The 22,202-nt window shown below is 43.4% G+C and overlaps 1 protein-coding gene across 3 annotated transcripts in view; it reads right to left on the reverse strand.

Annotated features, from left to right (window-relative positions):
* The window catches only part of LOC111149686 (neural EGFL like 1), an 836,166-nt gene that overhangs the window by 602,014 nt on the left and 211,950 nt on the right, over positions 1-22,202 (reverse strand). For all 3 annotated transcript variants that reach the window (XM_022506910.1, XM_022506909.1, XM_022506908.1), the window contains 3 exons: positions 20,645-20,718; positions 15,997-16,096; positions 2,447-2,575 (listed from right to left, as the gene is read on the reverse strand). In XM_022506910.1, coding sequence (XP_022362618.1) covers positions 2,447-2,575; positions 15,997-16,096; positions 20,645-20,718 — 303 coding nt within the window. The remainder of the gene's footprint in view (positions 1-2,446; positions 2,576-15,996; positions 16,097-20,644; positions 20,719-22,202) is intronic.

Below are 22,202 nucleotides of genomic sequence, written 5' to 3' on the forward strand. Positions count from 1 at the left end.
AACCACACATTTGCTCATTTCCTCTCAGTGCTCTCTTCTCTGTGCACAAGCCTACTGGAACTCGTAGGACGTCTCCACGGTGAGAGATAAAGGATGAAGCCTGAGCACATCACTGTTACCCAAGATGGCGCCACAATATGCACCGGCCCAAGACGAGGCACATACACTAGGCTAAAAAGAAATACAACCAAGAAACAGTGACTCAGACCTCGAATCACTCATCATTACCAGTAAGTAAGGCCTCACACACAAAGGACAGATTAACAATCACAAATGACTTCTCATGCAGTTGATTTAAAAAAAAAAAAAAAAGGCGGGGCGCCTGGGTGGCTCAGTGGGTTAAGCCACTGCCTTCGGCTCAGGTCGTGATCTCGGGGTCCTGGGATCGAGTCCCACATCAGGCTCTCTGCTCGGCAGGAGGCCTGCTTCCCTCTCTCTCTCTGCCTGCCTCTCCGTCTACTTGTGATCTCTCTCTGTCAAATAAATAAATAACATCTTTAAAAAAAAAAAAAAAGATTATTTAAAAAAAAAAAAAGGCATCAGTGAGGAATGAAACAGTCCCAGACAACTTGCAAACCAGCAATTTTCTCCAAGATTCTGCTAGGTCTCAAGAGCTGAACGGAGTCAAGAATGGTGGGTGTACTGGTTCTTCCAGGAGGTGAGCCAGGTTCAAATTATTTTGAGGTTCCTTCTGTCATTTTTATAATTGTTCACAGTCTATTCCCAGAGAGAACTGTGAGTAAATTTTTTAGATCATTACCTGGCTTGTAGGATTTTTCCATGGGAAATGAGGAGGAGAATATTCATATTATAAAGTTTTGAAATTAAATTTTCTGACAAAAAACTAAAAACAGCCTAAGATATTTAAAAAAAAAAAAAATAGGGATTAAGGTGAAGTCCTGAAATTAACAGCATTCTGGGGTACCAGGGTGGCTCAGTCGGTTGAGCATCTGACTCTTGATTTCAGCTCAGGTCATAACCTCAGGGTTGTAGGATCGAGCCCTGCACTAGGCTCTGTGCTCTGCAGGAGTCTGCTTGAGATTCCCTCCTCTTCTGCCCCTTCCCCTGTTCACATGCACATGCTAAGATAAATAAACATTCAAGAAATTAATAGTGTTCTTCCTCAAAATTGGCAAACAAGTAATAAGATATTGAAGGATAGATGAGAACCGATTCATAAGCAAAAGGCCAGCTTCATCCTCCCAACCACCTTGTTTCTTTAATCAAGTTTAAATCTACAAAAGTAAGCAAAAGGGGAAATGGAAAAGATCTATTATATTGTATCGTTAATGAGAAACAAAGAAGTAGTGAATAAAGTAAAGTCTTCCTAGGAGAAACCAAAACCACAGGCCATCCAAGTACTGAGCAGTAGTGATGATTAGACACATTTTCCTAACAACTCAAGCAGTCTTTAGTCAAAGCCAAAAAAATTAAGCAAGGACCAATGATAGAAACAGATGGAAAAAAATTTATCATTAACATCATGAACTGTCTTTACCTTGAGAATGCATGAGCCAGCAGAGAACCCAACCAACTGGAAGAGCATGATCAAGGTTTTTCAGCATTCGTCCCATTCCAGACATCTACTTTCCCGAGTTACAGAGCATCAAGTGCAATATACTGTTTGTGGTCATAACAGGAATGACTGGGTCCAACCAGGACATAAACAGCTTTGCCATCACTTTGCCTATTAGAACTTCTCTAAATTGATGAGACATAGCCAGTGAGCTCCTGAATATGGGCGCACTCAGATACTAGGACACTAGAAAAGAGCAGGAGTGTGCAAGGCTCACTCCAAGGTGGAGCACTGAGCTCGGAAAGAGGCATTCACATCAGACACGGGAGCTGTTCTCCTCTCTAGAGTGGAAATAGGATCACCAATGCTTGAAGCCACTAACCCCTATAATGGCACCCGTCCAAGTGCCAAAGTTATGAGTCCATCTGTCATGGTGACTTTTAATAGAGTTTGTGAATTAGCAACGCATGAATCAGTCATTAAGAAGCCCAGCTGAAAAAAAGAATCTGACCTTGGCAGGTGAAGAAGAAGGCAGTTAGGTCAAAGGTAGGATCAAAGCATCATTCAAAAAGAGGATCCACCATGTCGCATTTAGCTGAACTCAGAAAGAAAAATCTACTGAAGACAACAGAAAATTATGTCTTTACAGTTTTGCTAGTGATTGTTAATTACAGTGAAAGCTGAACATGAGATCTGCTACAGCCCTATTGCTTTTGTGGCTTTGCTGTGATTCAGAACAACCTCCAAAGGTCTTGCTTTCACATGCTACTGAGAAGCCTGGAGACAGCAGGAGAACGGCGCACCCTCAAGAGTTGATGTCATTTCTTGCAGGTTCCTGAAAGACCAGAACCAAGTGATGACTTCCAACCATCCACCATGTCTACCAAGAATACATTTTGCGCCGACAACTTTATTAAATAGCTCACTTACCTTCACAGTAAGCAGAATCTCCCTGGACAGAAATGTAACCATTCTTGCACTCACAGGTAGCTTTTGTATTCCAGTTTTTACATTCTGAGTTTTCACCACATTTAGGACCTTCTGCACAAAAGTTATGACCTAAAAGAAGTGAATAAAATTTCATGTCAGAAGAGAACAGAAGACTTGCAAATCCTAAAGTGTGAATTTTCTTCAGTCTATCAGCACCATACATGAACACAGACCTTGGCAATGTGCATGGGTGGTCTAGGAAGGGAGTAGGAGAAGAGGAATGGGAAACTCTGGACTGTCTCGTGCTTGAGATGTTTCTCCTTAAGGGTCAAAGCAGGTTCTTTCTGGAAGGCTTTGATCCATGCAGACCCTGAATCCCTTCTCCTCACTTTCTAACATAACCAGTCTTTTTAAATTGTCTTACCACAAAATTCATGATTCATAGAAAATATACAGAATGAATCCATGTGGATATATAGAACTAATACGACCAGAATATTATCAGTGCCCCTTAATGACACTTCCCCAAAGAGTCCCCCTTCTGGCCATCAAAAATAACTATCCTGAATTTTGTGTTAATCACTCCCTTGCATGTTTTTATAGTTTGGCCAGATATAGGCACTTATTTCTAAATAGATAGATCATTCAGCTTTTGCCCGTTTTGAACTTCCCAAGGAAGAAATGTTATTTTACATATTCTCTATGGTGTTTTTTTTTTCTATTTGTCCCTGATAACACCCATAACCATAGTTCATTCATCAACGCTGTATGATATTCTATAGCAATGAACATGCCGCCATCTGTCCATTATGCTACAGATGGGCACTGGGATGACTTGCAGGTTTTGAATCACAATGCTGCAAGGAACATCCTTGAATGTTTCCCAGGGGCATCATTTTTTTTTAAATACCTTATTTATTCATTTCACAGAGAGAGAGAGATCACAAGTAGGCAGAGAGGCAGGCAGAGACAGGCTCCCTGCTGACCAGAGAGCCCAATGCAGGGCTCGATCCCAGGATGCTGGGATCATGACCTGAGCTGAAGGCAGAGGTTTAACCCACTGAGCCACCCAGGTGCCCCACAGCATCATTTTTAAAGCACGTGTTAAACATTTATTTTCCCAACACTCTTTCTGAATCTCAGACATTCCTTCCAGGATAATTACTTTTCTCCCTAAAATACCCTTTCAACACTCCTTTAGCTCTCCTCCACTTCTAGACAAGGAAAAAGAAGCTCAAACTGACATCTAGCTAGTAAGTGGAGATGCCAGGGTTCTAAAATCAGGTCTGGTGAACTTCAAGGCCCATGTACTTTTTACCGTATTATACATCCTTCTTAGCAAAACTTAGGGATTAATAAGTGAAGGGTTTAACTGTTCCTCAGGACATCAGAGAGTGAAACCAGAGCCATAGGTGAGCTCAGTATCAGATTCAGCCTCACTACCTGCGATCTGCTAACTTCCCCCCTCAAAATCAGAGCAAAAGCTTAACTTGCTGGAAATCTGCAACCTCTGCCATTCAAAAACACTTCTAGGAGGGTTTTAAAGGCTTAAAATAACCATTACAAAAAAAAAGACTTGCTTTTGCTACCAAAGAGGCAATTTTTAGACATCACAGCTCTCACTGCCAGAGAAAATTCCTGGACTTCCTTCCCCATGTCAGAACTGATCAATAATTACGTTGTCACGTTTTGTTGCATTGGGAAGCCTGACTCAAGGTCATACGTGCATCCATTATGATGTGTATTCTTTGTTTCTTCTTTCTCTTTCCAGGAGACTGCAACTGTCCTTTTCCTTCTTTGTGCAATTGACAGGCAGGAAAAAAAAGCCACTCAAACAATGTTGATGTCCCAATGCATCTTTATCAAGCGTATGCCATGTCAATCCACAATGAAGGGGGTTGGGTAAATTGTATTTCAAGAACAGTGAAGGGCCCATGGGACAAACCAACCTTCGTGTCAAATCTACTTTGGTGGGGCCTGACCACTGTGCCAAAAGCCTATGTTTCATTCATTAACCCAGGCCTTCTTTCAAGCAGTACTTAGTCACTGTCCACTTGCCTTTCTGCAGGAGTGAATGATCTTTATTTATGGGGCATCTGCTTCTGTAGATGGAGGCACCACACAAGCTTATGGGAGCAAAATAAAGATGACTGAAATCTGTTCTCTGCACTCAAGGAAAATTACAAGCTAAGATATTACACGCCAGATACACGGGTAGTATAAACAAGCAACCCATGTTAAGTGAGATGTGAAAGGTATAAATAATCAGTGTTTCGGGGAAGCAGAAAACACTTCTAGAGAATGTAAAACTTGACCTTGGGTTCATCACAGATAGAAACATGAGAAGGGGTGAGGAGCAAATCCTACAGAAAGGAAGGGACTCCAACCCGTGAGGAAGAAGGGTGCATCTGGAGAGTGTCAAAGAATCTGCACTAATATAATAATAAAAACATTTATTGATTACATACTATATGCCAGACACTCAAGTGTTTTACATGCATTGGCCCACTTAATTCTATTAACAACCCTATGAAACTGAAATTAATAACTGTATTTTAAAGAGGAGGCAGTCATGGTTTGGAGAAGCTAGTCGTGGTAGGCACACAGAACCCAGGTCTGAGGCCAGGGTTATTTCTCACTAGGCCATTCCACTGCACTCCCCAAAGCAACAAGTTCCTAAGCACTCGACATCCAAAAGATAAAGAAAATCTCCTTTTTGCATGTGTAGATTCAAACAGACCACAATTTACATTTCTTCTCATTCTCAATATATCTCTATTTTCCATGTGGAAATTTCAACCATTTTTAACAAAAAATCCTCACTTTGATCACTCCAACTTCTTCAAGTCAGGGTCTATGTCTGATTCATTTCTCTCAACCAAAGCTTCCCACACAAGGGTAATTGGACGGATGGCTTAGAGATGGATAGACTTACGGCCAGCAGGAAACAGGGGAGGGTAAACTAACGAGTGAATGAACAGACCAATGAATCTACAGTGGCATTTAACGCCTCTACCCTCTGAACCAAGTGGAAGGCAAATGTGACTGGTTTGCTAGTCACCATTTTTCTTTCTTTCAGCATTTTTACTGAGGTGTAATTTACATACCATAAAACTCACCTCTATATAAAGATATGCTTTGATTATTTTTAATAAATTTATACGGTTGTGAAGCCATGACCACAATCCAGGTTTAGGATACTTTCATCACCCCAGCTGGACATCCTCATTCCTTAAACCCCACCCCAGCATCGGAACTGGCTGCCACGTCATAAATCCTCGCTTCTCCACACTTCAGAATCCTTCTAAAGGATTTGTCTTTCTTATCTGATGTGTCTCCAGAGCATGACATTTAGGATACAGATCCTTCCTTTCCTGGATATTTGTCTTTGGTTGCCACCACAATCTCCTCAACAAGTCCTCTAGCTAGCCCCTGGGGTTATTTTTCCTTCAGCTGTTTATCAACAGAGTCTGATGCACGAGACTACTGAAAGTCACCCTCTTTCTTAAATCAAATTTTTTTTTCCAAAATTAGAAACTGTGACTAGATTGTGGAATACACACACACAGCCCAATATTCAAGTTCTTCTACTTGACTTTTTGACGATTTTTAGTAAGTGCCTCGCGCCTCCGGAATTATTCTCCTGTAATAGAGGAATATGGCAAGTTCTTTTAACTAGCACTGGCGCAAACACAGAAAACATCTTTTTTTTTTTTCTTAAAGATTTTATTCATTTGACAGAGAGAGAGAGATCACAAGTAGGCAGAGAGGCAGGCAGAGAGAGAGAGAGAGGGAAGCAGTCTCTCTGCCGAGCAGAAAGCCCGATGTGGGGCTCGATCCCAGGACCCTGAGATCATGACCTGAGCCAAAGGCAGAGGCTTTAACCCACTGAGCCACCCAGGCGCCCCCACAGAAAACATCTTAATTATAGAAACTGCTATTTACTGACTTCTTCCAACACGCCAGGTATAGCGCTAAGCCTCTTGAACACCTTACCTCGCAAAACCCTCCACACTCCAAAAAATCACTGTCATCCTTACATTACACATTAGGAAAATGTGGTTGAGACTTGAACTTTTTTTATCCAAGTTACCGTAGTCAGGAAGAGGCAGAATCATGATTTCATTCTGAAGGTCTTGTGAAGAACACTAAGAAAATAATCCTTCTGCAATTTAAATACTTGGAAGCTTAGTATTTGTCATTAGACAACTAACGATTACACTCGGTGGATTATAACCCATCTATGTCCTATGAAAGGTTTCTAAATGGGTCCACTCAGGACCCAACTGCAGGTTCTGCCAATCCATTCTCTGCAGAAACTGAGTGCAGGGCAATGCTTCCACCCCATTATTTCTGGCCCCTGGTTGATAACATCTACTTTTCCCTAGAAACAATAGTAAAGGCTCAGAGTCCCCTCTAGAGCATGGGAAATAGCACTGACTATCCAGCATATCCCACTTTATAGACTATATCATTAGAGCCAAAAGCCACTGGACAATGCATCTGGATGTGCTCGCAGGCACTCACAGGTCACTGAGCCAGAACCAAACGCTTGATGTTACTTTCCAAATCCATGTTCTCTGGGCTCTTCACATTCATCTTCAGTACCTTTATCCACCTAAACCAGAAAACTAGTAGGAGTCCTCTTTGCCCTGACCCCTCAAATATACTACCCCACCCTCCAGGTTCCTAATATGCCTAAGTCACTTCAAACACTTAAATACCTATCAGGCCAGAGTAAGTGTGATCTGGAACAAAGGAATCTATAAATATGCAGAGAACTACACCATGTTCCTCTAGAGGCAAATATATAGCCAATTTCTCTAACACAACTTAACCTTTAACACTAAACAGAGTTGTGATATTATTAAACTATATGGTACTGTTGCATGTCGTTCTTCACATGCTTATCATGGAATATAAGTTAAAAATATTGTATCAATTTTTATAGAATTTTTTTTTAAAGATTTTCTTTATTTATTTGACAGACAGAGATCACACCTGGCAGAGAGGCAGGCACAGAGAGAGGAGGGAACAGTCTCCCTGCTGAGCAGAGAGCCCGATGCGGGGCTTGATCCCATGACCCTGGGATCATGACCTGAGCTGAAGGCAGAGGCTTTAACCCACTGAGCCACCCAGGCGCCCCTTTATAGAAATTTTTTAAACACATCCACCTGTATCAACTGAAAAACATTTTCTTTTCTAAGTTTTAAAGTTTGAGAGTTCTACCTTTTATTTTTAAACCACAAACCTACCAGCCCAAGCCTAAGTTGCTAATCACCAAAATCACCTCAATTTCCTTACATTAACCAACAAAGCCATCCTGGAAATGAACTCCTGAAGAGCTTTCCAATTAGTCCACATTCAGTACACATAAACACTTGGGGAAAATTTTTGAAACACCATGAAAATGAGACCCTGATACTTCTCAGCAGTGGTGGGGGCAGGGAGTAGAGAGAAGAAATAGAAGCTGCCTGCTCAGGTCAAGTTATGATTTACTTCAACTGTGCAAAACTGGGTAGAGGCTTCATGTTCTCAAATTGGATTGCATACGTTAATTTTATGTTGTAAAAATCTCCTGAACACATCATTTCCTCCTCTACTTCACGTAATAAGAAAAACCCATCCTAATCCAAACTATTATCATCTCTCAAATGGACATGGCCTCATTTGGCTTCCTGTTCCCCTTCTTACCCAGTCTCTAATCCATTTTGCACACAAAGGGATTCTTTTAAAACAGATTGGATCACTTCACTCTTCCCCTTAAAAAAAAAATTTCAAACAGCTTCCATTTTACTGAAGAAAAATACAAAAATCTTTAACTTGGACTTTAGTCAACAAACAAGACTCCCTCTCTCCCTCCATCATTCCTCTCCAGCCTTTTTAGTTCTTCTAGTCTTCCCACCTCTTTCCGGATTCAGTCTTTACAAGCTTGCTCCACCGACTCACAACATGATTACACATCACTGCCAGAGTAATTTCTACTCAGCCTTCAAATCCCAGCTTAAACATAAGCTCTTCAGAGAAGACTTCCTTGTCTCCCAAGTCTGAAGAAAGCCCCATTATTTTCTTCCATACCATCCGATTATTCTTGCTCATAGCAGTAATCACAATTATGTATTTATTTCTGTGTTTACATAATGTTTATCTCATTAGAAGCTCACTTCTTCAAGACAAAGGATGTGAAGTGTGGTCACCTCATGCCTAAGGCAATATGAAATACCTTATAGGCAGTTGAGAAATATTTGTTTAGTTAATGACTAAATCTTCTCAGTCCTCCAAAGCAAGAACTGAGTGTTTTAAAGATAAATACACCAAGGCTCAAAGATGTTAACTACCTCCTCTAATTACACAGCTTGTTGGTGATGGGTGAAATAGGGCTAAAAACCCAAATAGGATTCTAATGCCCCGTCTCTCCACCCCATCCCACATGACTGCCCAGCCAGCATTTTAGTCATCAAGGGACATTCCAGGAATGCTAACCCTGGCCTAAAGAGACCAGGACTCCTCCAGCCATTAGCATTCTCTAGTCCATGACATGTCTTGATCGTTCCAAAAGAACAAACCTTGTTTCTTTCTCCAGGACACATTCCACGGTAGCTTGCCACCTGGATACACCAAGTAAGAAGAAAATTTAACTTAATCCCATGACAGAGTATCACCCCTGAATAAGATAGTAAGGTGGGTGAGACCCACTTGGAGCTTGGCCTCAAATGGTGACCATGAGCAGATACTCAGAGGAAGACACATTCTCTACAGAAATGAGATTCCAGGTCTTATGTGAATGCCTCCTTAATTTTAGTTCCTAGCATAGGCACCATTTATCCATACGACAAGTACCTACTGGGTACCCAGGCACTGTGTGAGGCAAAAAGCAGAGAACAACAACAACAAAAATACCGTGAAAGGCATAACCGTGCTCTCAGTCATCCAACACACATGCAGGAATGACCGACATGCAGTACTGGGTTGTACGGAGATGCTCTGATGGAGAGGAACAAGGTGCTTCAAGAATGTATCCTAGAAAAGGATCCTAATACAAGATCTAAGGCCATGTGAAGGCTGAGTGAGGCTGACTAGACAAAGGGTAGGAGGAGTCCCAAACACATGAAGCAGCATGTGCCCATATCATGTTCAAGGAAATTAGTGAAGCAATAGAAATGCTGAGGTCACACTTCTTAGTTGTGAAGTCTAAAATGTGAACTCCCCTAATGGTCCTGTATCTAGAGTTCTGTTGTCCCTGGAAGACCATAACATTAACAACTTGTTGTCTTTAAAGCCACCAGCCTCATCTGCATATAACAGCCCTACATATTATAATGAGCCGCCACACACACACTGCCACTCTCTAGATCCCACCCTACACCCTTTATAATGATAGCAAAACCATTCATCCATTCTGCCGCATCTCTGGCTTCTACAGCCAATAATGGACAAGCATCTTTATGATTTACTACTCTGACTTCCACAAGGAATCAGTAGGCCACTAGCCTTGCGCAAGATTTGATTTGATTTGATTTGCCCGAAGTTTGATTCCACCGAGAGCACCCTTTCTTGCCCCCAATCTCCTACCCCTAACATGTCCTCCTTCAGGTCAAGCAAGTTGCCTCTGAAATGATGTATCTGGACAATGAAAAAATGCACTCCTAACTTAAATCCCGGAAAGCTTTCCCATCCTTCTGCTTGCCCAACCTTGGAAGTCACCTAGGCACTAAGGTATACGAAGTACAGTATATTCCGTGTCCCTCCCCAAGAGATAACTCCACCCACAGAGTGTGTAGGAGAGATATGGCCCAAAGATCCTTTATGAAAACTCAACACCCGTACGTACTCCACAACCAACACACATACCATAGAAGCCTGGGCCCTTTGCGGTAAGGACATTCCTCTCCCTCCTTGTTGACAGGGTTAGGCCTATAGGATGAGCCCAGTAGAGACTGAGCTCTGGACTCTCCTAGATTCTCTCTTAGATAGCAATCCATCTCTTTGACAGTAGTCTACACTTAAGGGTCTCCATATCCAAAGCAGCCTGCCCTTAGTTTCAGATCTTCTCTCTGAGACAATGTGTCTCCTTCTAGAGGCTCCGTGGGCCCTGATACACTACAGCACTTTCACGGCCAATGACATCACCGATGTCCGGAGACTGTACTCATCTCCAAATGCCCTCCACTCCCAGCCTCAACAGTTGAGCAGAGAGCCCTGTCTTTCCAGCCCACCTCAGCCCATGGCTGCTGGGAGGGTGATCAGATTCCAGCTCTCAGTATGCACAGGACCTGCCCCAGCTGCTAACTGCCAGTTTCTCTACATAGGCACTAGATAATATACTCATTAAGTGCCTCTTTCCCAGGCCTCTTTTAGTCTCAAATACCCTGAAAACCCTCTCTCTAAAACCATGTCAATTACAAATTCTGATGGAGACTAGAATGATGAGGAAGACTAGGGGGGAAAAATCATACAATGCCAAAAGTCTTCAGAGGACTTAATTGAAGGGCATAAAATCTTAAATAGAACAAATAATCTCAACTCATTTCAGTCCAGGCCAGATGACAAGGCAAGTGAGCATGAATTAAAATTACAGATAAACACACTGGGAACAGATGTTGACAAGAACTTTTTTCCCCAACATCGAAAGTCTTAAACACGCAGTGGAAAACCCTCCAAAGTCACTAGCGACACTGAAGCTACAATTAGAGTCAATTATGAGGAGTGTGTCAAGAATTCAGGAACGGGCCAAATGATCGGTGTGTTTTCCTGGAGCACCTTGGAGGACGCGTGGTCAAGACGGTTGGCTTTTCGCCCCCCTTTAATGGAGCCCAGTGACGATTCATGAGCAGTCTTGTTCTTCTGGGGCTACATTCACACTTTCATTACTTCTTCCCAAGCAGGAGCATAGATATCACTCCAGTGCCCACTCCCCCTTTTCGCCTCACACTTTAAGTGGTCAGGCTCCCGCTACAGCCATTGCCTTAACATAATGATGAAGGTAAGCGAATTGCACGCTGTTGGCACAAACTATCCTGAGGCAGCAGAGAGAAACCTCAGCGGGGATTAGGGATATTCTGGATGTTACTGGTGGTGATGGGTACCCTGGGCTCCAGGGTACCCTGGGCTCCAGCAACTGCAGAATGGCGTCCTCCTGCCAACGTCTATCACTGTTCTTTGGGCTTTTGTCTTCCCTAACTGTCCTTTAGTCCCTTCCTTAGGGACACCCTGGCTGCACCAACTGCCCTGTGGATTTAACCACCAGTTCACCTGATTACCTTCATTTCTCTTTAAAGGGCAGAGGAATTAGTTACAGCATTTGGTATGACCCAAGAGTCAAAGAAACAAGGTGCCCAAGGCTGTAGTCTGGACATCAGCTCTGTTGAGACAGTGAATGCCATAAGTCTGGCAGAATCTGTTATTCTTAACTCTGTGGTCTTAGTTTTAATTCCTACGAAGAGAAAAACTCAGGAGAAATCTTAATCTCTCTCTCCTTGATTAGTCATGGGGGAGAGGGAGGCAATGGCAAACTGTATAACTGCCTAAGAAAATGTGCATGACTCAACAAAAATTCGTTTTAGAATTAAGGCAATGAGCTATAACTCAGCAAAATGGGTTGAACGTAATTTTGTATAAGAAATACACCGAGCCAACAACATAGCTGGTACTAAAAATCATTTCCTTCCAAGTCACAGACAGGACAGTGACAGAATTATTCCATGTGGTCAGAATGTTTCTCCATCTACCTCATTTCCTACACTTAAAGAATTCATAAGATACAATCACTGAAACGTTTAAAAAAAAAAAATGAGCACTTTCTGAATATTTTATGGCCAGCCAACTAGGGTGGAAAGCAAGAAGCACTTTCTTCACTGTCTTACATTCCCAGTCTAAACCTCCTTGGGTCGGATGGCTCGATGGAGTCCTAATGAAAATAAACCCCAGAGGGCGCCTGGGTGGCTCAGTGGGTTAAGCCTCTGCCTTCAGCTCAGGTCATGATCTCAGGGTTCTGGGATCAAGTCTCACATCGGGCTCTCTGCTCCGCAGGGAGCCTGCTTCCTCCTCTCTCTCTTTCTGCCTGCCTCTCTGCCTACTTGTGATCTCTGTCAAATAAATAAATAAAATCTTAAAAAAAAAAAGAAAAGAAAAGAAACCCCAGAAAACATCCATTCCCTAAGCAGGCCCGAAGGAAGCTGTGATCCGGACTTCTAAGGAATGATACGCTCTCATGGGGTGATTTCCCTCAGACTAATGACCTGACATTCACAGTAAGACAGACAGAGATGATAAATATGCTAATTAAAGGCCCTCCATGCAGGTATTGAGCAAGGCTATAGCTGCTTGGGTTTCTGTAATCAATAACAGCTGGGTGTCAGAAGCCACACAGCTGAAGTCACACCGCGGTGCTCATCCCCGAAACACGCATCTCGGGTCATCAGGGGCCGCCTCTCTGCTCACTTACTGCCTGCCAGTAGTAGGCAATCTCAATCCACAAAGCAAATGGTACAGCCTCTCCATACGCAGGCTAAAAATTACTTTACATAGAAATTGAGTGTATGTCACCTTTTCATTACTTTCTGTTTTACAGAGGGGAAGCTGGAGGGGGAAGGGAGGATTGAATAACAGGCTTTCGAAAAGGCCCAGTGGGCTTTCCAGGTCTTGTCAGAACAGAAATGAACCAACCCCTCCTCTTCTTGCAAGATGCAGAAAACATCAACACAGAGGAAAAGGTAGAAGAGACAGCTAGAAGTCCAAGGTGAGCAATATTTCCCATGATATTATGAAAGATTATGATGCTACTTCTGAAGATCCTCTTGGGAAATCGTTGGAATTAAGAGATCTGGAATTGGGACACCTGGGTGGCTCAGTGGGTTAAGCCTCTGCCTTCAGCTCAGGTCATGATCTCAGGGTCCTGGGATCGAGCCCCGAGTCGGGCTCTCTGCTCAGCAGGGAGCCTGCTTCCTCCTGTCCCTCTGCCTGCCTCTCTGCCTACTGCTCTCCATCAAATAAATGAATAAAATCTTTAAAAAGAGAGAGAGAGGGGGATCTGGAATTAAGTTCATGGAGAGCATAGTTTGAGACAACACACCTTGGAGCTCACCTGAGTTGCCTTTTTGTCAATCTTCATTTAAGTTCTGCATTTCCAGAATGAAGAGACTAACCCACTGCACAGGGAAAAAGAAAAAAAAAAAAAATTCTCCTTTCCTTTTCTGACTGTCTGCTCGCCAGAGCAAGCGCCAGCATGTGAACAAGGGGGCTGGACATTCTGGGCTCTGCTCTGGGGCAACAGAAGGGATGGTAACAACAGTAAATGGGGCTGAAAAGGCCTCTGTCTACAATAATGCTTCCTCTATTCCAGGGTCTGAACTCTGAGTTGGGAGTAAATCAGAGAACCCATATACCTGAATGGTTTAATTCAACCCATTCCCCAGGAGAAGGCCCTCCTTATCGTATCTTTCCTGAAGACACTGTCTTGTTCCTGTTGAAAGTGTAGAGGTGTCAAAGAGAATAACCAACCCTCTTGGATACAGACACTTCCAAAAGAACTGTCAGCAGCCGCCTCCCAACACAGCTGGTAGTTTCCTGCCAAAGAAGGAATCAGGAGAAAGAAGAAAATCCTCAGCTTCACAAACTGGTCCTAGCTATAATCTAATCTAGGAAGTTTTACTCCTACCTCCCACTTTTCCCTCCAAGCTGTGTCAAGGTTTGCTAAAAGCCACCAGGTTGCAGCAGTGGGACCCTGAATCAATCTGTTTTCAGTGAGAGATCCCACCTCTCAGTGTCTGCAGTGGTAGAGATGTGCACGCATTCTGGAGAAGAATTAGCAGAAGCAGTGACACCAAGTCTATTGTAAACTGGGTCAGAGCAGCAAAATTCCTCTTGAGTTTCGGTGGGATAATCAATGATTCTGCTCTAATGAAACCATAAATCAGGAAGGATTTACATAAACTGAGTCTCACTTGGCACCTTCACAAATAGCAAGTGATGGATTTTGCATTAAATTATTAGACCTACCTTACAGCCCTATGGTGGTTACTAATAAATGCATCCCTCTGGAAGTCCCAGTCAATCTTTACATGTTTCTACAACATCTCAGGGGCTAAGATGCTTGTAGCCAAAAGGCAGATGGATCGGGGAAGATATTCTGACGGCATGGTTAGCCATTCTTGGCTATCAACATACTAAGAAGCCCTAGGAATGTTTTTTAAGATTTTTTTATTTATTTGACAGAGAGAGAGCCATCAAGAGAGGGAATACAAGCAGGGGGAGTGGGAGAGGGAGAAGCAGGCTTCCCGCTGAGCAGGGATCCCAATGCGGGGCTCAATCCCATGACCCTGAGATCATGACCTGAGCCAAAGGCAGACACTTAATGACTGAGCCACCCAGGCACCCCTGTCCTAGAAATTTTTACCAAATGTAGCTGTCTCATGACCAAGCAGAGAAACCACCACAGAAGCTGAACACTCCATGATAAAACATAGAACATTCCTACACATCCAAGGATGCTAGAGGAGGAGGTCAACAAATTATGGGCTGCTACCTCCTCTTGTAAATGAAACTGTATTCTAATTCACCTATTGTCTCATTCACCTATTGTCTCAGTTACTTTGGCCAAACAACTGAGTTGAGTTGTTGCAACAGAAACCTTCTGGCGCACAAAGCCAAAAATACTTACTTTGTGGTCCTTGACAGAAAATATCTGCCAACCCTCGTGCTAGAGAAAAGACAGAACAAAGTGAAATATGGAGTGACCTAAGCTAAACCACTATGGTCTAGAAGATTTAAGGGAGAGCCAGGAAGGACCCAACTCCGTAAGTATTTGAGAATGTGGAAAAGGATGTGCAGTGGGTACAACTTCTACATAACAGAGGGGAGTTTGACTGGATTTGTTCCATAAGATTTTGAATCAATTTTAGCTCCTCCCCGTCCACATAATTCTACCACGTTGAGTCCTTTCAAAGAGGAAAGGTTATGTGATCTGGGGTTTGAAGACGACAAAATGTGGGAAAAAAGAAAAGTCCAGGAAAAGGAAGCAAAACAATTTCTGCCAGAGAATGAATTAGCAGTTAGGTGTTACTTAGCTAAAGCTTTTTTTTTTTTTTTCTTTTTTCTTGCATGAAGTTGCATGTAATTCTCTGAGAAAAGATTCACTATAGGTCTCTGTCAGATACAGAAATTGGTTCACAGAAAGGGCTAAACAGTATGCCTAGCAATGCCACTCATGAGAAAAATCTAATAATGATGAGGGTTATAATAACCTTCATTGCAGGGACTATCATTCTTCTTACAGGAACTGTCACTTACGGAACACTTATCACATGCTAGGCATGATACTAGGTACTTGGGCATTTTCCCGTTTAACCCTCCCGGCAGGCCTGAGTAGTAAGACTATCATTACCCTCAGATTATAACTGAGGCACCTACGGCTGAGAAAGGTAACTAGGATACACAAGCTTCGAGGTAGCAGAGCAGAGCGGAACCCCTGTTACAACCTTCACACTATGCATTAAACCCTCATGCACCCCACCCTCATCCCACCCACAGCCCCACCAGCAAGCCCCCCTTACCTCTACAGACACTGCAGCACTGATTCTCTGGGAGAATGTGGTCCTTTTCGGAGCAGTTCAAAGGAGGGCACGCTTCTGTGATTTTTACTAAAACTCCATCCTGGAAGCCAAATCATTGGGAAACAAAACAATGTTCATATTTTTTAGTTGAGGATACAAATCTATAAGACGCGCTGTCAACAGCCTGCAGTGATAACAAGCTTCAGTAATTAACAGCACTCCCAGGAATTCCACAATAATGACAAAGTCGCAGATGAAACTGATGAGACTCCTGGCAGAGAAAGCATCTTTTTCTAGGTCTAAACAGCCTCAACTTCAACCAGTAATCTTGGGGCAAGTTCTGTGCAGCAGAAAGTCACTAACAGTGGTACGCTGCTAAGATAACAATGGGCTGTTGGACGGGGAGCCCTAATTTGTAGGGTTTGTGGATTCCTGTGGTACGAACATTCTGATGATGACCAATTTAGAATCACCAACATGGTATCCCTGAACAGAGCAAGGAAGTTATATAAAATGAGCGCTCATGAGCTTCTAGGAGCCAGCTTTAGCACTCAAGGATCACACGCACTGTGAACCCAAAGCTACGCGGCATGTCTTCCTTGTGCTTGGCGAGTCCCTAGCTAGAGTGCAGGAAGAAAGGACAATCTCAGCTAAAAGCCCTAAAACAGTACGGTAAGTACTAAAAAAATGTTCTATAATTAAGGTATATAATGTGTCGTCAGAGAATCATGCTACCCAGGTAGGGAGAAATGATAAAGAAGATGGCACATTTGAATAACAGTATAAGGAAGAAGAGACTTCCCTAGCAGACAAAACAGGAAAGAGCCAAATTATCCAAGTATGAATGACCGGAGTGAGGGTTAGAGGAGCACTAGATTTTTCGCTGTATGGTAGTAAAATTGCTTACAATAAAATTTTAAATATTCACCTGGTGAATCTTTATGACCTCATTCACCAAAGGTCTTTTTGGTGACATCACTAGCATCTGTGTTCAGTTTTATTCTGAATTCTAAAAATTAGACCATTAATTAGTATTTAAAAAGGGTTTGAGAGTATTTTATCTAAAATATTGAGTTTTTCTCTCCTATTCCTAAGAAGCTGTTTAAGTCAACTAAGACTCAAGCTTGAAAAGGAGTCTCATTTAAGGTGAAAAGATACTTTTTAACATAGATGGGGGAAGAGGAGGGAGCTGGACAGCCAGGAAGGACGGGGAAGAGACAGTTTCCCATTTCTGAGAGGCTACCTTTCCTGTGGACCATGGGACAGGAACTCCCACTTCACCAGGCACATCCATTCCTAATTAGGAACATCAACAATGATGAGCATACCAATTTGATTTCTAACGACTCATCATTTGGATAATTTGCACCATGGCTTCCTCCCCTTTCTTGTCATTTTCAGCCTGACAGTCCTGCCTCTGACATTCCTTGTAGTGTCTTTTCATCCTCCTTGTTCTTGGTTTCCTGATCGGATCCAAGTTACCCAGATCTCTTGCTTTTCTCTTATCTTAAAACTGGCCCCAAGATGAGAATGTAGCCTGCTAGGCATGTCGAGTCTCCTTCACAGCTAACGGTCCCTTCTCACCGCTCAATCCAGGCCACATTTGGGCGCCATCCAGCCTCAAGAGTTGGCACCAGTCCTCAGCTACTATGCCTGTCAGTTGTACCTCAGTTTCTGCAACAGGGACTCAAACCAATCATTACAAACCCATGGACATTAATAATCTTATCATCTGTAGCATAAGCTTTAATGCAGAGGAAAACAGAATGCTTACTCACCATTAATGCCTCTACCTCTATCTGTCAAATTAATGTATTATCTCCTGCCTCCTTGCATAAGTAAGAGTGATGGACACTGATGTATCCCGTTTAGGAGAGCCGTGTGCCCATTCCCCAGCTTCAGAATGTTTTGCTGCTAATGGCTCATCCTTGCCACCCTCAGATGGCACTCCTCGGACACTGGAGCCCCTCTGCCATGCAGAGAGCAGAGACAGTTACCCCCAAGTTCTACATCCCCAACATCATAACCAAAGCCAGGGACTGACGGGCATGGAAGGCTCTTTACCTCGAGGGGAGCCCATAGCTGGGGTGTAATTTACACTCCAACACCCCTACTGGAACCAGGCTATGTGAGGCCTTTCACCTAAAATCCCATCCTTGCTTGGTTCCTTCCCTTTCCCCATCCTGCATCCTCCAACACCCTTACTGGTTGCTCCTGAGAGCACTACTTTAATGGATCATTTGTACTGAAATCCTTACTGTAGGGTCTGCTTTTCGGGGAACCCAAACCAAGATGGTAAGCTACATTTCATCCTGGCTGTCAAAAATTAAACTGCTAATGCTTATCTCTAGATGGGGAGATTCTGGAGCAATTCCCTTTCTCTTCCTTGTACTTGTTCCTCTATACTCATGATTTTGGCATCTGGAGTATGTATTTGCTTTTGTTAAAAGAAATATTTAAAATAGTAGGGAGACTTTTTTAAAAAAAATAATCACTCAGAGAAGTTGTTGGTTTTTTTTTTTAATGAAAAGGGTTTGCCTTGACTGCTGATTAAATCAGACAATTCTAATCAACCTTTAACATATTTAATGAGCAAGATCATAATTTCAAATGTTTCAATAGAGACAAACCCCTTTGCATGATTTTGAAAATAATACGAACTGTGATTACAGTAACATAAGTGCCTCTACATCCATTTAGTCCAGCCCCATAATTAGGCACAAAACCTTTTTTAACTTTATTTTCAAAATTATTTCTGGTAAGAAGTACCTGGTAATTAACATTTTTAAATCCTCCTGATTAGAGTACATTATTTTATGACCCCCTAGAACTCTGTGTTGGGGGAAAATACAATATTTCCTTTCTTTCTCATTTAGGGTGACAGTCTCTGTCATTGGTTAAATATAAACACTTTCAAGTTCTTTACTAATCACTGTGCTTCAACCTGAAATTCCAATAACACAAAAACTCACATCATTAAGTCAAAAAATTGTCACTAACGAATTGTTGCAGGGCAGCAATAATTGAACAAAACTGATCAAGACTACTAAAAGAGTTTATTCATCTTGGTTAAAAAAAACAAACAAACAGTATCTTAACTTCTAAAAACACTTGGTAAAAATATTTGAAACAAGAGTTTGTTTCTTGTTCTTCACATGCTTTATCTCATCGAATCCACCCAACATCCTAGGTGGTCATGTGCTGGCCCTAGGTTGGAGAACCGCCCCACCCCCTCACCACCACCAGCTCTCCCTGTGCCCAAGTCCAGTGGCCCGCCTTGTTGACAGAGATCACAGAGCCCTCTCTGCCACACCTTCCCTGCCTCTGCCATGGACTGAGGAGCTCCTACGCACAGCATCTGCTGATGCAGAAAGACCACCGTACCTCCATCCCCACCAGACTGTCTGGAGCAAGAAAATCTCTGCCATTCCCAGTGGTAGACAAGAAAGGGGGGATGGGAAATACAACAGGAAAGTCAAAGGGAGTTAACCCCCCGGGGGGAAATTCTAGCCAGTGAGAGACAGGAAACAGCTAACAGCCTTTCCTCCACCCAACTCCCCTACCACCACAGCCCCAATAAAGAATCGTATTCAAGTTCCTCCAGATCGTCTTCAGGTCTCTAAATGCCTCATTCTCCTCCATCCTTGAAAGAAATTCCTTTCTTTTCCTCAGGGATGTGATGAAAGGCAAATGAAATGGTGTAGTTACAACCACATCCAAAGATGGGCTATTCTGAGGCCCAAGTCGTTCCTGTCCGTCTCTCTGGAAATGCCCCACAAAACCAGCTCCGCTTCCTCATAGGACTGTGGCTTCCCTGTAATGCACCACCTCACACGCATGCTCCCTCCTTCCCTTCTTTCCCTCTGTCTCTCACTCTTCCACTCCAAGGATGGCCCCTCACCCCAGTAACTGCACGGCTAGCTCCCACACTTTGTTCAAACAGTACCTCTGCAGAAAGGCCTTCCCAGACCACCCACACCCACCCAAAAGCTCTCTCTCTCTTCAGTCTCTGTAATTTTTATAGGATTTGCCATTATATTACACATTGTTTCTTTTATTATCTGTCTCCCCCACTAGACTACAAGTTCTATAAACGCAGGGACTTGTTTGTGTTCGCCGTTACATACCTAGAATAGTACCAGGCTAGAACGGAGCAGTTGATCAAGGTATGTTAGCTGAATGATGACTGAAGATCTCTGCTTCTACACATCTTACTCCAAGAAATAGATGGGGGGGGGCAGGCAGGGGAAAGGCATTTTCTCACAATCTTTAAGACACTTGGGAGTAGAGAGAGCCCCTCCCAGAGCTGGCATCACAAAGTGATTTCCCCAAAATCAATTCAAAACCCTCTCCCAGGGCCACCTGCCAAGCTCCCTGTCTCCTAGTAACTGCTGGCTCCCTTCACCTTCTCACGTCCTTCAGAAGCTATCCCCAGGTACCTGATCCACAGCTGACCAGAAGCTAGCAGAGTGAGGACGGGAGGGTGAGACCTTCCCATCCTGGACAGCAGCACCACCCTCCCCCACCCCCACTGAGTCCTTCCCCTTAGGGACCCACTCAGGCCAACTGCAGATCCCTAGCAAAGCCCATCTATCTATGTGGTAACCGCCACTCCAACGCGGGATGGGGTCCTCAGACGGAAACTTACTCTGCATTCCTGGCAGCTCCTTGCTAAAATCCGCTGGCCTTCTGCAAGGACTTTGCCTCCATAGATACATTTTGCTGTAACAAAAACAGAAAAACGGGTCAGTCACACTATGCAACTAACTGACCCCAGAGGTGTCATCCAGCTTCAGTAAATTCTAAACAGTAAGAATCTCTCTGCAGGGTGCCTGGCTGGCTCAGCTGGTGGACCATGCAACTCTTGAACTCAGGGTCAACAGTCTGAGCCCCACACTGGGTGTGGCACCTACTTTAAAAAAAAAAAATCTTTGGCTGGAGTAAGACATGAGGAGAGGACTGCTGTAAGGACAACTGTCAGGTCTGCGTCAAATGGTCATCTTCACTATGTCTGCCACCAGTCTGTCACTCTGAGGATATACAGCTATTTCAATGTCACTGCTACAGGAACCAGAAAATGAACTGATGTGGTCAGAAGTGAAAACGAGGAAGCAGCAGTGGTCATCTCTGTGGAGCGCAATAGTGGTACCTTTGATTCTTACACTCTAAGCCATAAAATGAATGAGTAAGTAAAAGGGGACTTCTATGTTCAATCATCAGAACCTGAGCCCTGATGCAGAAGGACACCGTTTTTCTTTCCTCTTGTGATCGTGGGAAATGCATGCCCTTATACTCTATGTTCCCACTAAGTTCAAAAACCATTGAGAAATACAAGCCAAACCAGTCTATTTATCAATGCCCTAGAGAGACTGTCTTTGGAAAGGTGAGCCTAGCAGGCTACTAGAGAAGGCATGAAGCAGAGGCAGGCCTTGCAGAAAAGGTAAAAAACATAAATGGAACTCGCCCCCCATTCAATTGGAGGTTGGAGAACCGCCCCACCCCGTCACCAATCGAGAGTCCTCAATTCAACTTGCTGACTCTCTTTTAAACAAGTGCAGAATATGTTAATTTGATCTGACCCTACTGGGTCTCCAGCCACATCAACAGGAATGGGGAACTAAGGGCCTGATTACTCCTTCTGCACGGATGAGGCACCTTCTACCCTAGCCTTCAGGCGAAGCAGCAGACATGCATGCTACAGCATCTCTACCACTCACTCTGCATCTTCTAAAAACAACCTTAGCTCTTAGAGTTTCTATTTCTGCATTTGTTAAAAACAAGTTAATTTGGTAGTTTCCTAGTTCTATAAGCTTCCAGCTCTCATGGAACACTGAAGTATCCACAGACCTCAGCAATCAACTTCTCCAACATCCTCTTGTTAGCCACAGGAAGAAGAAATCCCCGAGATTTCGTATACTTAACATCATGATCCCATAGTGGATGCGGTGATGTGCCACCCAGCTCCCCCTGGATGGCCAAAGGACTCATTCGTGCAGCTACTGGGGAAACTGATGAAGACCAGCTCAGCTGAACAGTGATCTAGGATTTGCCCTTGTTTGAAGCCAGCCCCCTCATCCAAGGTCAAATGCTCTCCCTAGGCTAGCCCTATACAGTGAGTGGTTGGTAAAGGAGGGCAAAGTCCTGGCCCCTTGCCCCAACTAGGGATCCTTCTGAAAAGTCATTCTGGCTCCAGAACTCCCTGGAGG

Source organism: Enhydra lutris, unplaced genomic scaffold, assembly GCF_002288905.1.
Source record: "Enhydra lutris kenyoni isolate GAN:26980312 unplaced genomic scaffold, ASM228890v2 scaffoldscaffold22, whole genome shotgun sequence".
Lineage (NCBI taxonomy): Eukaryota > Metazoa > Chordata > Mammalia > Carnivora > Mustelidae > Enhydra > Enhydra lutris.